This window comes from Schistocerca serialis, chromosome 3 (assembly GCF_023864345.2).
Source record: "Schistocerca serialis cubense isolate TAMUIC-IGC-003099 chromosome 3, iqSchSeri2.2, whole genome shotgun sequence".
Classification (NCBI taxonomy): Eukaryota; Metazoa; Arthropoda; class Insecta; order Orthoptera; family Acrididae; genus Schistocerca; species Schistocerca serialis.
In genome coordinates this window covers 136,838,215-136,853,585 of record NC_064640.1, presented here as the reverse complement: position 1 = coordinate 136,853,585, position 15,371 = coordinate 136,838,215, and the positions used below count along the sequence as shown (strand labels likewise).

General features: G+C 38.4%; 1 protein-coding gene across 1 annotated transcript in view; it reads left to right on the top strand.

Annotated features, from left to right (window-relative positions):
* The window catches only part of LOC126469840 (uncharacterized), a 314,945-nt gene that overhangs the window by 265,519 nt on the left and 34,055 nt on the right, over window positions 1-15,371 (top strand). Inside the window, exons 13-15 of the mRNA XM_050097134.1 lie at window positions 5,541-5,673; window positions 13,056-13,171; window positions 13,342-13,448. Of these exons, the coding sequence (XP_049953091.1) occupies window positions 5,541-5,673; window positions 13,056-13,171; window positions 13,342-13,448 (356 nt within the window). The remainder of the gene's footprint in view (window positions 1-5,540; window positions 5,674-13,055; window positions 13,172-13,341; window positions 13,449-15,371) is intronic.

The following is a 15,371-nucleotide window of genomic DNA, read 5'->3' as shown; positions in this document are numbered from 1 at the left end:
CTCCCGCTCCTTTGTTCATTGTGAATTTCAGTCCGACCAGCTACAAACTCTCTACACCATTTGCAAATATTTTTGACATCCATGCACGACTCGCCATACACTTCCGTCAATTGGTGATGGATTTCAATCGGCACAGTGCCTTTTGCATTCAAAAACTGAATAACTGTGTGCAATTCTCACTTGGCGGTAACATCCAATGGGAGCTCCACTCTCAGCGGCTGCCAATCCTAGAGTGAGTACTTCAGCGTGGAGTGCGCATGTTTACACACAGCACGTGAAGCACTCTCCATAACAGTGTGACCAACTGCCACGCAAACAGAGTTCTGTACTTATAAAAAAAAAAAAAGACCTTACTTTTGGGATTACCCTCGTATTTGAGTGCATGATACTCATAGTGTCTCACAGGAAGGACTCAATTTATTCAGTGTGAGAGTTATTATACAAAGAAATTATATAGAGAGTTCAGAATTAATTATAGTTTCCATAGAGAGTCTGGCCTGAAAAGCAAGGGGTGAAATGAGAGAAGCAGCTAAAGGCTTTTACATGCTTGAGTTGTGCCGGTTGTTCAGCAATGAAAATCCTGCTGGATATTAGAGACGCACGAGCTCATGTGTCATCCATTCTCCATCCAAGACATCCACTGTGCTCCATCTGATCAAATGATTTGGGTTTCGATAGACTTTGTTCTGACCCACCTTCTTGTTAATGTCACATCGTATATATCAGCTAGTCAGTATGCATAGTTGAGGAATATTATGAGGAATACCCTCCACCACACACTATATGGCAGCTTGCACAGTATGTATGTAGGTGTAGATGCGGATGTAGAACACCAATGATACATATAACTCTCACAATCTAGTAGGTTTTTCATCATGGTACATTAAAATTCCGGGGGTATTCAGTGGGACTGTGGCGGAATAATTTGTTTACTCAGGCTGCATCTTACTGGGGCAATGCTGTAAAAGAGTCCTATCCACATTGCAAATGATCTGTTTATCCAAGATAGTGAATTCCATAGGATCTGGGATGAAACATCTTTAAAGCCCAATACCAACATGAATAGTGATTTCTGTGAACAGTTGTTAGTGTCCAAAGGCACAGGGATTTATCCCAGTTGCCTTATTATATGTTAGGCAGATGGTTCTTCACCTTCTCAACCCACAGAGTGGGAACAGAAGAGGAGTCTTTCCCAGGTATCTTTTGTATGGTGTTTATTATACACTCCTGGAAATGGAAAAAAGAACACATTGACACCGGTGTGTCAGCCCCACCATACTTGCTCCGGACACTGCGAGAGGGCTGTACAAGCAATGATCACACGCACGGCACAGCGGACACACCAGGAACCGCGGTGTTGGCCGTCGAATGGCGCTAGCTGCGCAGCATTTGTGCACTGCCGCCGTCAGTGTCAGCCAGTTTGCCGTGGCATACGGAGCTCCATCACAGTCTTTAACACTGGTAGCATGCCGCGACAGCGTGGACGTGAACTGTATGTGCAGTTGACGGACTTTGAGCGAGGGCGTATAGTGGGCATGCGGGAGGCCGGGTGGACATACCGCCGAATTGCTCAACACGTGGGGCGTGAGGTCTCCACAGTACATCGATGTTGTCGCCAGTGGTCGGCGGAAGGTGCACGTGCCCGTCGACCTGGGACCGGACCGCAGCGACGCACGGATGCACGCCAAGACCGTAGGATCCTACGCAGTGCTGTAGGGGACCGCACCGCCACTTCCCAGCAAATTAGGGACACTGTTGCTCCTGGGGTATCGGCGAGGACCATTCGCAACCGTCTCCATGAAGCTGGGCTACGGTCCCGCACACTGTTAGGCCGTCTTCCGCTCACGCCCCAACATCGTGCAGCCCGCCTCCAGTGGTGTCGCGACAGGCGTGAATGGAGGGACGAATGGAGACGTGTCGTCTTCAGCGATGAGAGTCGCTTCTGTCTTGGTGCCAATGATGGTCGTATGCGTGTTTGGCGCCGTGCAGGTGAGCGCCACAATCAGGACTGCATACGACCGAGGCACACAGGGCCAACACCCGGCATCACGGTGTGGGGAGCGATCGCCTACACTGGCCGTACACCACTGGTGATCGTCGAGGGGACACTGAATAGTGCACGGTACATCCAAACCGTCATCGAACCCATCATTCTACCATTCCTAGACCGGCAAGGGAACTTGCTGTTCCAACAGGACAATGCACGTCCGCATGTATCCCGTGCCACCCAACGTGCTCTAGAAGGTGTAAGTCAACTACCCTGGCCAGCAAGATCTCCGGATCTGTCCCCCATTGAGCATGTTTGGGACTGGATGAAGCGTCGTCTCACGCGGTCTGTACGTCCAGCATGAACGCTGGTCCAACTGAGGCGCCAGGTGGAAATGGCATGGCAAGCCGTTCCACAGGACTATATCCAGCATCTCTACGATCGTCTCCATGGGAGAATAGCAGCCTGCATTGCTGCGAAAGGTGGATATACACTGTACTAGTGCCGACATTGTGCGTGCTCTGTTGCCTGTGACTATGTGCCTGTGGTTCTGTCAGTGTGATCATGTGATGTATCTGACCCCAGGAATGTGTCAATAAAGTTTCCCCTTCCTGGGACAATGAATTCACGGTGTTCTTATTTCAATTTCCAGGAGTGTATTTTCAAATTTGTTTTTGCATTGGATAAATAGTCAATCCAGACAAAAACTGTTCATGGGGCATTGCGTGTGACGCACAGTGTTGAGAAAACCAGTTTTCATTCTTGTTACACTCAAAAAGTTGTTTTGTGTTCCCAATCTATAACTGCCCATCAGATTAGTCTGGCATGATATTCAATCCAATATTTATAGTTAAAGAAATCAGTCTTTCCAGCAGTGATGGGTTAAAGCATCTGCTACATGATTTTGCTTCGTAATTTGATCAATAACACCTGTATTCAGACACAGCTGCAAATATTTGTTTTTGCTGTCACAGTCAATAAATATAACTCAAACTAATATTGCACCAGACTGAGTTGAGGCTGCTCTATTTCATTTGACACTGGATATTACACAAAACATTTCATGAGCATTCAATTTTTGATGTACATATTATAAAAGTGAATTTAAAAAAAAATTGTTAGTGTCCACCTACATAGGAAGAAATGATGATCACAATAAAACAAGAGAAATCAGAGCTTGCACAGAAATATTTAGATGTTCATTTTTTCCATGCACTGTTAGAGAGTGGGACGGCAGAAAAATAGCTTGAGGGTGGTTCAATGAACGCTGTGCCAGGCACTTAATTGTGAAATGCACAGTAGTCATGTAGAAGTAGATCCACATAAAATGCTGTGCAATGGTTGCAGGGAAGTTGGCATATAATGTGGTTGCTTTCACATATGGCCCTACCTTTGATGAAGTAGGGCTACCTGGTTTTTCCACCAATGTAGACTGTCTTTTCAGCATTTCCTGGGAAAATAAAATCTTCACACTGCTACTCTTTGGTTTTTAGATTCACGTTTTCATTAAATGCATGGTAGTCCATATAAAATTATAGTACTATGATTAATTTTTTTAAAATATTTCATTTATTTGTTTGATTATGCATTGACCACACACAGAGCTTTGTTCTGTTTTGTGTAAATATCTTACCCTGAGAGATTAGTCACATGTGTGAGAGGTGTGTGTGTGTGTGTGTGTGTGTGTGTGTGTGTGTGTGTGTATCGTGTCTGTTTCTGCCAAAAGACTTGTTGGCCAAAAGCTCACTTTCTGACAGTTTTTTTTGTTGTGCCTATCTGCCACTCAACGCCTCCGCTGTATGGTGAGGAGCAGCTATCCCTTTCATAATATTGTTACGTTTGTGATCTTCATAATTTGTGATCTGGTCTGACCATGGGTATTTTTGTCCCTTTCCTTTTAGCTTTTCTAAAACCTATGACACCTAAAACCCAATCATACATATGACATTGCATGATTTTGTAGATCACCTGTGACATTTGCCTTCTTTATTTCTTTGTTGATAGTCCTCAGTGTCGATGTACTGCATTGTTATAGTGGCTGAAAAATGGGTGTGGAAGTTCAACACTGACTACTTAAAATGATGTAACCGACAGTTGCACAGTTGCATTTCACAGTTCTTTACCTTCGCTGTTCACAGGCTCGCAATACTACACAGTATAGGGCCAGTTCACTATAGGTAAATGTGGATAAGCCTCATTAATAGGTTGCAGGCAAACATCAGCATACTGCTACAATAGTTTGCTGTTGAACATTTATGAGCAGTAAAAACCTAACCACACAGTTTGCAGTTCTTGCAGAATAATAATACGGTACATGTGACACCATTTTTAAAATAAATTAAACAGATATTGTTCTAACACACAGCCAATTTGATGCATTGTTGTTACTCTAATCAATACATACTTCCCATCTGAAAATCGGCCGTGGAATGACTGACTCAGGACCAAAAATTGGTCCTTTATATATCCTCACAACTATAGGCACTCAAACTATACATTGTTCAGTGCTTAAGTTACTGAAATTACAATTAAAACATAACTCATTCAATTAACTGAATATATCAAAAAATTCTTTCTTTTCAACATTTTCTTCTACCACAAAGCTTTAGCCAAATTATTTGTTTAAAGAATGAAATTAACAGATATAGTTATAAAAAAAAATACTTTTGACAAACCTGGTAATTATTTTGGAATTAATTAAGGGCTGGCTTTGCTAATATGTTTTTGAATAGAACAAATAAATACTTTAAGAATCCTAGTAGTTCTTCTTCCAAATGTTTATAATTATTACAGAATTTATATTTGTTTATAAGTCAACAATAGAATCTAAGTCACAAACAATTACTGATTTCACCCTATAACAAAGGTATTAACTAGGAAAGATCAAAATAAATTAGGAAATTAATTGCATACACATAACAAAGCACAAAATTACATGTGGTGCTATATTCCTTAAGACTGAGGGCCAACCTTTCACTTTTATGGAAATGCAGATTATACTCGTGCATGTTAATGGTAATAAAAATAAAAATAAAATGAAATGAATTTAAGGAGGCAGATGGCGAAACAAGAGAGGACGTAAAGAGCTCCCAGCTTGCTTCGTCACACACCCCTAATTTAAATTAGTATTTTGCTCAGCCATCATGGGAATGTTTTCATTATTATTATTGCAATAATTATTGATTATATGTACCAAGTGAGGTTATACAGTAGTTAACCCATGAATAGTGAGAGTTCAGATTTGCATCTGATCATCCAGATTTAGGTTTTCCATATATCACATAAACTGGTTAATGTATGCACTAGATGGTACATTTTAAAAAGACTTGGCTGATTTTTCTGTTCTGTCCTTCTGAAACTCAAGCTTGCTCTCTGAGCTTTATATTAAAAAGAAACTGAACACTTATTTTCCTTTCTTAGAATATATGGCATGACACAAATCCCCATTCTGGTATATGTTGTGAATTGCACAATTCTTGTATATATTAGTGTTGCATCTTCAGACTTGTTAAAACTTCTTTTTTATGCTATAAACTGGCCTCTCTGTCTACAGGAACTGGTGTTAAGTTTAGACGAACAAGATGCAGCAGAACTTGTGCTTGTGTTGCAAGGTTATTACAGATTGTTGACTGGTTTGGAGTTACCTTTAGAGAGAGACATTATACCTACATGGGTTGATGATGCAGGTTAGTTTTACAGGCAGCATTTTATTTACTTCTTTATCAGAAACATAATTTATGTTTACAAAAAATACTCTTGAATCGTTATCCATGGCTGATAGGTCACTAAATAATTATTCACTGTGCTGTTAAGAATTGCTATACTGACAAATCATCAGAAATATCAAAAATAATAGCAAAGTCTTCATACAGAGTATAAAGTCATGTACATCACCCATCAGTATCGGAACTTAACTGAATTCCACAATTTTTGTACATGTTAGTGTTACTCTTCAGGCTTGTTAAATTTAAGTTCCAAACTGATGGGCGATGCACATGACTCCATACTCTGTATGAAGACTTTGCCCTTATTTTTGATATTTTGGATTATGAGAACTGCCTGAAACACATCAGTAAATCACTTCTGAACAGCAAATTGTTTAGTGATCTGTCCAGCAGTGGATAAAGATTCAAGTTTGCATAATGGTTGCATGCCTCCCACACAACTTCATGTCATGCCTTAAGAAAAGTATTGTTATGAATTATCATCATTTATGCGACTGCCATCATCTGTAATAGATTTAACCTCTTAGCAATAATCCACTGTATATCGCTTTGTAAGTGGATTGCATGGGGAGGGATGTGTTGATTAAGCAGCTTACACTGCTTCAAAAACCTCTATACAAGAATCACAACTGATGGTATCATTATTCTAGCACAGTAATGCTTACATATTATTAGACAAGAAGTCCACTTGTTACATTGTAACTATCAAAACACTTATTTTAACCTGTTCACGTGACACACATGCACTTACCCATATGCTCTGATTTGCTGCGAACAACAGTGGATGCAACAACTGATTTTATTTTTGCCTCTGCATAATACCCATAAAAACATTGCCTTATCATTATAGCTTACATCAATTATGAGACAATCTGAGCAGCCCTCTTAGAATGGATGCAGATGATGATTTCATTTACTGTCTAGTCACCTCACCAAAAGGTCAAAATGAATTCCAAAATGATTTAGACAAGATATTTTTATGGTGCAAAAAATGGCTGTTGACTCTCAACAATGAAAAGTGTTAGGTCATTCACGTGAGTACTAAAAGGAATGTGTAACATTTGAGTACCACCTTAAATCACATTAATCTAAAAGCTGTTGCTGTAACTGAATACCTAAGGATTACAATTATGAACACACAAAATTGGAACTGCAGATAGGAAATGTTGCAGAGCAGGTGAACCAAAGACTGAATTTTATTAGCTTAGATGATATAATGGATCTACCGAAGGGACTGCCTACACTATGCTTGTCCATCTTCTTGTGACGTCCCCCTTAACTGTTGCTGATGTTGTATGCGGTTTTATGCATCTTTAAGTGGCTCCTCCCACTTTATCCCCACTATGACATTATTGATGACCAGTTCCAGTTTATAGATAAAACCATTACCCATTCACAGTATTTGTTGAACTTCACAGTGGCATAATGTACAACATGAAAGTAAGAGTGCACACAAAATAACATGTAGTACAATCACTAGAATTCATAATGTCCAGTAAATATTAGTGATCAAACATCAACATTCTGAGATTACAAATACACCAGTGTCCAAAATAAAAGCAACAAACAGAAATTTTGAGAAGTTATGTGTATTTTGCCACAAAACAGTATGAACAGGTGATAGTAAAGTAGAAACAATGTAAGGGATACAGACCGTAAACAACTGCAACATGCATAATGGTAGACAAATATGTTCTTCATTTTTTCCAACTTAACAGATTTACACACCCATTCCAACAACTGGTTAATGTGCTCAGTATGGGGTGTGACCACCTGTGGCATCAGTATAGGTCTAACAATGATGGGGCATGCTGTAAATGATGTCATCAATCCCATGTTGAAGCAACAATGCCCATTCTTCATGCAGAGCTGCTCGCAAGTCTCGGAGAGTGGTTGGTGGATGCTAACGGGATGCAACCTGTGTGCAAATTCTTCTGTTTCCGAGAAAATATCAATCACCAATGCTCTTTAAGGTCAAGCATTATCAGCCATCAGTACAAAGTCTGAGCCCACAGAAACTTGCAGCAACCCCACAGGAGGTCACAAGATCTCATGACAATACTTGACAGCAGTTAAACCTTGCTGATTCATCCATGTAAGTTCATGAAGAGGCGTTTGAATGTTCAACATAGTACCTGCTCACATCATTAGGGACTCTATATCAGTTTCTTTCCACAATGTTTGGGTTCTAAACTCGTGTTCTACATTCCCTCCAGATGCAAATCTGTCGAGAATCACTCTCCAGATCAAATTGGGACTCATCTGTGGAAAGGACATTGGCCCACTGTTCAACCATCTGTGTTGCAAGTTGATGACTCCACTGTAGACGTTCCATTCTCTGAAGTCACACCAGAGGTATACACACGGCAGGTCTCCGGCAATAAAGGTCACTATGCAGAAGCCTTCTTTACTCCGTTTGCCTCAATACAATTAGTCCAATTGTTGCTGCGAGGTCAGATGCCAGGTACTGTGTGGTCTAAGGTGGTACCATTGTTCCCTTACAGTCAAATAACAGTCCTCTCTCTTTGATGTCACATGTGGTCAGTGCTGCTCTGATCTTCAGGATATCATTCTGGTCTCTATAAACTGTCGCCACATCACTAAAATAACAAAATGATTCACGTTAAGCCTTTGGGCCAGATCAGTTTAGAACTATTCTGCTTCCATTCCTCCTGTGTCCACCCACCACGTAGAGTCTGGTATGTGTCTTCACTGTGTCATACGGCACCATCTATGACTGTATACACAGCGGTTGTATTTGGACTACCCAGAAAATACTAACACATTTGATAGGTGCCTTATGTCAACATTAGTGTGGTTGTTCATGAACCATAATGCTATATTCCATGCAGAACGTGACCATATGAACATCTATTGACAGTTTGTATGATTATATCCTGCGTTAGACACAGGATGGGGAAACAGTGGTTTGTTGCTTCAATTTTGGACACAGGATGTATAATACATGGATGATACACACATTGTGTCAAAACACAGATTTTCACATGAGATGTCAGGTGTTGGGTAATTAGCCTTGGACTTTGACCCTAAGTGACACATTCATGTTATACATCTGCTGGCCAGTCACCAATGTTATCATACTGAAACTGACATTTTGGCATAATGCTAGTTAGGCACAGATTCTTTCATAATGATACTGGTGTATCACTCAAGTGTTTGGAAGTCACCAACTTCAAGCTGCATAGATTTTTAGTGTTTACTTCCCAACCACAGACTCATAACACAATCTGACATAGAGGTGTGACATACATGATTCCGGGGTGCAGAATGTTGCATTGTCAATAACCACTTATATGTCATCTCATTGTCTCTGTAGAGCTGTACCATGGAAAGCAAGGAGAGGATGTTGGTTGGTGGCCAGTATCCTTGTTCTATAACACAAACCGCATGCAATTAATAACTGGGTTCTTTATTCATAAACAAAGAGCTACTTAACTTAAGTTTCAATGTGCTGTGGTGCAAGCTCTCTTCTGTATAGTCCATGTAGCCTCACTGCTGTTGAAGTAGAAGTCTGCTGTGTTCACTATAAGGTTGCTATGTGCTGCCTGTGTCTGTACTAGAGCTAAATCTGCGGCTTCATCTCGGTGACACACTGGCACTCTCATGGCCTACAGACTTGAACTAACTGGCATTACAGGCTCAAACTAACTGACTAAACTAACTTGCTAAACTGGCCTTCCGGTCCACAGTGGCGATCCTAAATACTGGCAGCTGAGAGGGCGTTGGTGGCACGTTTCCAGCGAGTCTTGTTGTTGGCCTCTATTGATACTCTCATAACCTCTATGCCCCATGGTGTGCTGGCATTAGCGTACACCAACACACAAACTCTCATTCAAACCGATATGATGATGCTATCCAAATGCTTACCTATTGCAGATGTGATTTTTGGGGATGGGTGACTATTTTAAAACAGGCATAAGAACATGATGTGATTTCTGAGAGTATGTAATGTTTTGAAATTTTACATTTTACAGTATCACATAGACTTGAATATTTTACTGTTATCTGGTTTTTGAAAAATGTTGAAGGTTAGTAAATTGTAAAAGTATATGGAACCTTATTATGTATCCATAGTCTGAAATCCAGTATATACAAGTATGGTATCCATTTTGAAATAAATATTTTATAATCCTAAATTATTTGAAATCTCAGATAATGACTGAATTAGAGAGGTGTTGTCTGATTCATAGAAAATATAGCAATAAACATATGTTTTCAAAGTTCAGAACCTCATAGGCACTAAAGCAAAAGAGGTAATTGGAATAGTGAGTGTATAGACATTTAATGTCAAGTATTTCACAAGTTAATTAGTTTCAGATAATTTAAAATATGTTCTTCGAAAGTTGGAAATGTCTGCTTTTGAATGGGCTGTATTGCCCATTGGCTCAAAATACCTTCTAATTACAGGACTGTGTTGTTACTTAAATTACTCATAACTTTTAATTACTCAGGCCTATAGTAAAATAAACTGCATCATTGTAATCAGGAAGATAAATATAAACAACTAACTTATAAATGGAATTCTGCATAAATAACAATTTGATATATGCCTGTGCATATTGCATGTGTAGCTGCATTAGGTATAGAATGTAACAGCAAAATAAATGTAGTTATCCTTGGGAGCAGAAAACATAACAGATGGAGAACTTTCCCAACTTGCTACACCTTATCACTCATTGATGTTGACTTCTGCTTGATGTCTATGTTTGTCACAAATTGCAGTTTACCATCGATGTTCTTTTCTCATACATTATGCACTGCCTGTTACTTTTCCACACATTTTGTAAGTTCACTGACACTGTTCCTCACTTCTAATTATCCATTCATTTCAAATTTGTATGCCACTGTTTCTTATGTGTATGAGCTCATTTCATCATACCTAAACAAGTAGATGTCTTCACACGGAGGCACCATATGCAACGTAGTGTGCCTCGTACATCTATTATGAGTGAGATAGGTATAAGAGTTTCTCATATGCATGAGTCCTTGTCAGTTGTGACAGAGTGGAACAACTCCTCAGACCAGGGCATCACATTTGATGCTCCCCTTACCTGTTGTTGATGTTGCGTTTCGTATCTTGAAGTTTCAGATCTTGATGTACTGAAATGATAATTTGGAAACTGATACTACGAAGGATAGTGCAAAAATGATGTAGACCAGACAATAATTAAATTTCAAAGTGGCTCCTCCCACTCCATTCGCACACAGCGTTATAGATGGCCAGTTCCAGTTGATGGATCACAGTTTACGTGGTAAAATGAGCATATTTTCCTTCATAACCATGTCCAGAAGAGAACTAATCCAACCATCACTAAGAATCACAGTATTTGTTGAACTTCTCAGTGGCATAATGTACAGTGACAGAAATATGAAAGTAATAGTTAACACAAAATAACTTGTAGTATGATCACCAGAATTAATCATACTGTCCAGTAAATATTAGTGATCAAACATTAATGCTTTGAGACTACAGGTAACGTACAGGAATGTTACATACATGATGTCAGTGCACAAATTTTCACACAAGATGTTAGGTACTGGATAATTAGCCTGGATCTTTCACTCTAATCAACATTGTTATGTTACCCATGTGCTGACCAGGCACTGGCTTTCTCATACAGAAACTGAGATGTTGGCATCATGATAGATAGGTGCAGACTCTTTCATACTGAAACTGATGTATTACCCAAATGCTTGCTGATCTCTGACTTCAAGCTGCATAGATGGTTAGCATTTGCTTCCCAGCCACAGACTCTTACACAATCCGACATAGAGGTGTGATATAGATGTTCTTGGGGTGCACACACTCACTCAAACCAACATGATGATGCTATTTGAAAGCAGACATAAGAACATGATGAGATTTCTGAAACTATTTAATGTTTTGAAAAGCAGCTAGGTTAGACTTTGCCATATTGCATAGAATTGAAGATTTTACTGTTATCTTTTTTGTGAAAAATGCTGAAGGGCAGTAAATCATAAAAGCATATGGAACCTTATTATGTATCCATTGTCTGAAATCCAGTATTTACAAGTATGGCATCCATCTTGAAATAAATACTTTATAATTCTAAATTATCTGAAATCTCAGATAGTGGCTGAATTAGGGAGAGGTGGTGTTGGTTCATAAAAAATATAGCAATAAAAATAAATTGTCAAAGTTCAGAATGTTGTAGGCATTAAAGCAAAATATATTACTGAAATTATGAAGGTCCAGAATTTTAATGTCAATTATTTCACAAGTTAATTAGGTTCAGATGATTTAAAATATGTTCTTGGAAAGTTGGGAACATCTGCTCTTGGATGAGTAGTAGCAAGACCTCGTGTGCTCAAAATACTTTCTGATTACATGCAGTGCTGTAACTAATTCCCCATAACTGTTAATTACTCAGGCTTCTAGTAAAACCAATTACGTAATTGTAATCAGGAAAATAAGTACAAACAAATGAACTATAAATTTGAATGGGATTCTGCATAAATAATAGTTTGACTTATGTCTGTATATATAACATATGATGTAAGCAGTTGCATTAGTTACAGACTGAAAGAGCGAAAAAAAATTCAGTTATTCTTAGAAGCAGAAAACATATTAATGGAGAAGTTTCCAACTTACTATGTCTCATTCTTCTGAATTATTGTTGTGTGATTTGGAATCAAGACCAGAAAGGATTGACAGAGGTAATCAAAGAAGCTGAAAGAAGGGCAGCTCATTTTGTATTATCATGAAATAAAGGATATAATATGCCAGTTGTGGTGGCAATCATTAAACTAAGGTGTTTTTTGTCATGGCAAGATGTTTTCATGAAATTTCAATCACCAATTTTCTCCTCTGAATGAAAAAAATATTTTGCTGATGCTGACCAACGAAGGGAGAAATGGTCACTGTAATAAAATAAGCGAGATCAGAGTTTTCACAGAAAGATTTAAGTGTTTGTTTTCCCCATGAGCAGTTCAGGAGTGAAATGGTTTGGTGAACCCTTTGTCAGGCACTTAAGTGTGAATTGCAGAGTATACGTGTAGATTTAGATCAGCATAGAATACAGTAAACGATTTTCTAGCAGCAGCATTCTTCTATAAAAGAAACAGAAAAGGAAAATAGAGGGGAACTGCATTTAAGAAAGAAGATGAAAGCTAGTGTGTGTGAGGTCATCAGGTCTGTGAAACATTATGTCTAGTACCTAAGGAAATCACTAGAACGATTGTGTGTGTGCACACGTGCTAGTTGATGCTGATTAATGTTGGCATGAGATCCATCACATATTCACCTAAAAGCATGAAATAATAACTGTTTATTTATTCTTTTTTTCTTTTTCTTTTTGCAGCTCCGTCATACCATTCACAGCACTTTGTTGTTCCTGCAACATGGAGCTATGGTACCAAAGAAACAATTAACCATACTGCCACATTTTCTGTGCCACCTCCATACCAGTCACTCCATGTGAGTTTTGTATGACTGAATCAGTTTTGCTTGATTTTCCCCACTGTTTTTGTTGTAGTCAGACTAAAGTGTCCTATTTTCATGTAGCAGATTTTTCATTGCCTTTATAATTGTTTGCTTTGCTTGTATGTGATGTATTAGCATTAAGTGCCTTTTTTCTTCATGGGCAGATAAAAACCAATGGACACCTGCTGTCATCCAGAATCAAACCACCACTGACAGACTCTATAAATCCAAATAAGACAGAGTATGGGGTCGATAATAATATGAACAAAATGTAAGTATTTGTAATTTTATAGATAATCACTATGCAATTTCATAATTTGTTATTTCTTCCTATCTCAGAATTAATTAAAAGTTGGAAACTTAGAGCCAAGAGGTAAAGAGATCAGAATTGATTTAACATGAAATATTACATTACTGCAGCACAGTTAATGATCAAAATTTTCAACAGTTTTGTCTGCAACACAGCATTATCAGTATCTGAGTATGTGCAACAAATATGACTAAAGTCTGTTCTCAGTGGCCAGAGATAGTGTGTGTGTGTGTGTGTGTGTGTTTTCTACGTTACAAGAAGATCTTTTGGCCGAAATCTCACTTGTATAGCAGTGTTTTTGTTGTGCCTATCTGTGACTCAATGTCTCCTCTATATGATGAGTAGCAACCTATCATTTTTATAATATTTTAAGTATGTCTAAAGGTAGATCTGGGAGAGTGAGTAATACAAATTGTCATTGTCACATGACTAAAATCAGAACTGTTAAACCACAAACATTCTAGCAATCCTTCTAGCCTTAATTTTCCATTTCCAACCTACACCCAGCAGAAGTTTTCCTGTAACTTTGACCAAGATAACTTATAATCCAGTGTCTGCTGTTTTCTTTTGTAATTATTTTCGTGGTCATGATTACTTACTAGTTCTCCATTTTCCATCTTTTATTGCCCGGATCATAAAAATATGCATTTATTGCATGAGTATTTAAAATATGTAAATTATTTTGAAGCACAAAAAATGTTTATACTTATGAACATTGTTCTGCCAAGAATGAAAAAGAGAAAATTCTTTATTGTGCTTCCAGGGTCCTCTCCTTCTGCATGTAAGAAATTATACAGCAAAACTGGGAAACATCATAAAGTTGATTATGGTTACAGCTGGGTAGCACAGTTTCATAAACATGATCCATCAGATTTCAAATTTTTAATTTTTTCCACAACTTACATACACAAGCTAAAAAAATATTATGATGGGGAAATCTTTAAACTCCTGTGTAATCTAAACCCAAGTGAAATGTGTTGTGTGAGCATCATTCAGTGTTATAGTATAGTACTATTACTTGTCATCGTTCTTTCTCTCTGTCTCTCATGAATTTTGAGGTAGTATTGCATGCCTATTTTAAAGCAAGGATTTGTCTGTTAGTGACACATAAATAGTCAGTATGATACTGGACAACTAGAATACTACTATATTGTCAACTATAATAGTTCTTTGATAAACTTGGAAAATATATTGCTATGACAGCTAGCATTTAGACTATAGATACACTACATGAAAAGGCAGAGTAATCAAATGAAAGTACGCACAGTAAACAGGTTATATATAGGTTAATTAATGACAGTAAAGTTTCAAGTATTAAGTTTCTGCAAAAGTTCAGTTTCAGTCAAGGGAGGTGACACAGTCATTTAAAACACTGGACTTGCATTCAAGAAGAATTCAGTTCAAATCTGTATCTGGCAATCCTGATTTAGGACTTCTGTAGTTGCCCTAAATAGCTTAAGGCAGATACCAGGATGCTTCCTTTCGGAAAGGACATGACAGATTTTCTTCCGTATTCTTCCTCAATCAAGGTTTGTGCTCTGTCTCGAATGACGCCATCAAGGCTGCACATCCTATGGTATCGGGATCCTCCTCCAGTATCAGTTCACCCCTCATGTTCACTCTGACAGTCTGCATATTTATTCTTTTTAATGGCAAAATTATCTTTTTTTACACAGGGAAACATAATGAACTTTCACACTGGATGCCATCTTCACGCATAATGTTAGAGTAAAGCACTCTCCCTTATATTTTAAGTAAAAAAGCTTCTCAAGGCTTGTGGTTGCCTCTTGCTATTGTCTGAGAATGTTTATATTATAAAAGTTGGCTTCTCTCAGGCACAGATACTTCAGCCTAAAAAAACAAGAAGCTCTTCTCCTGGTTAGT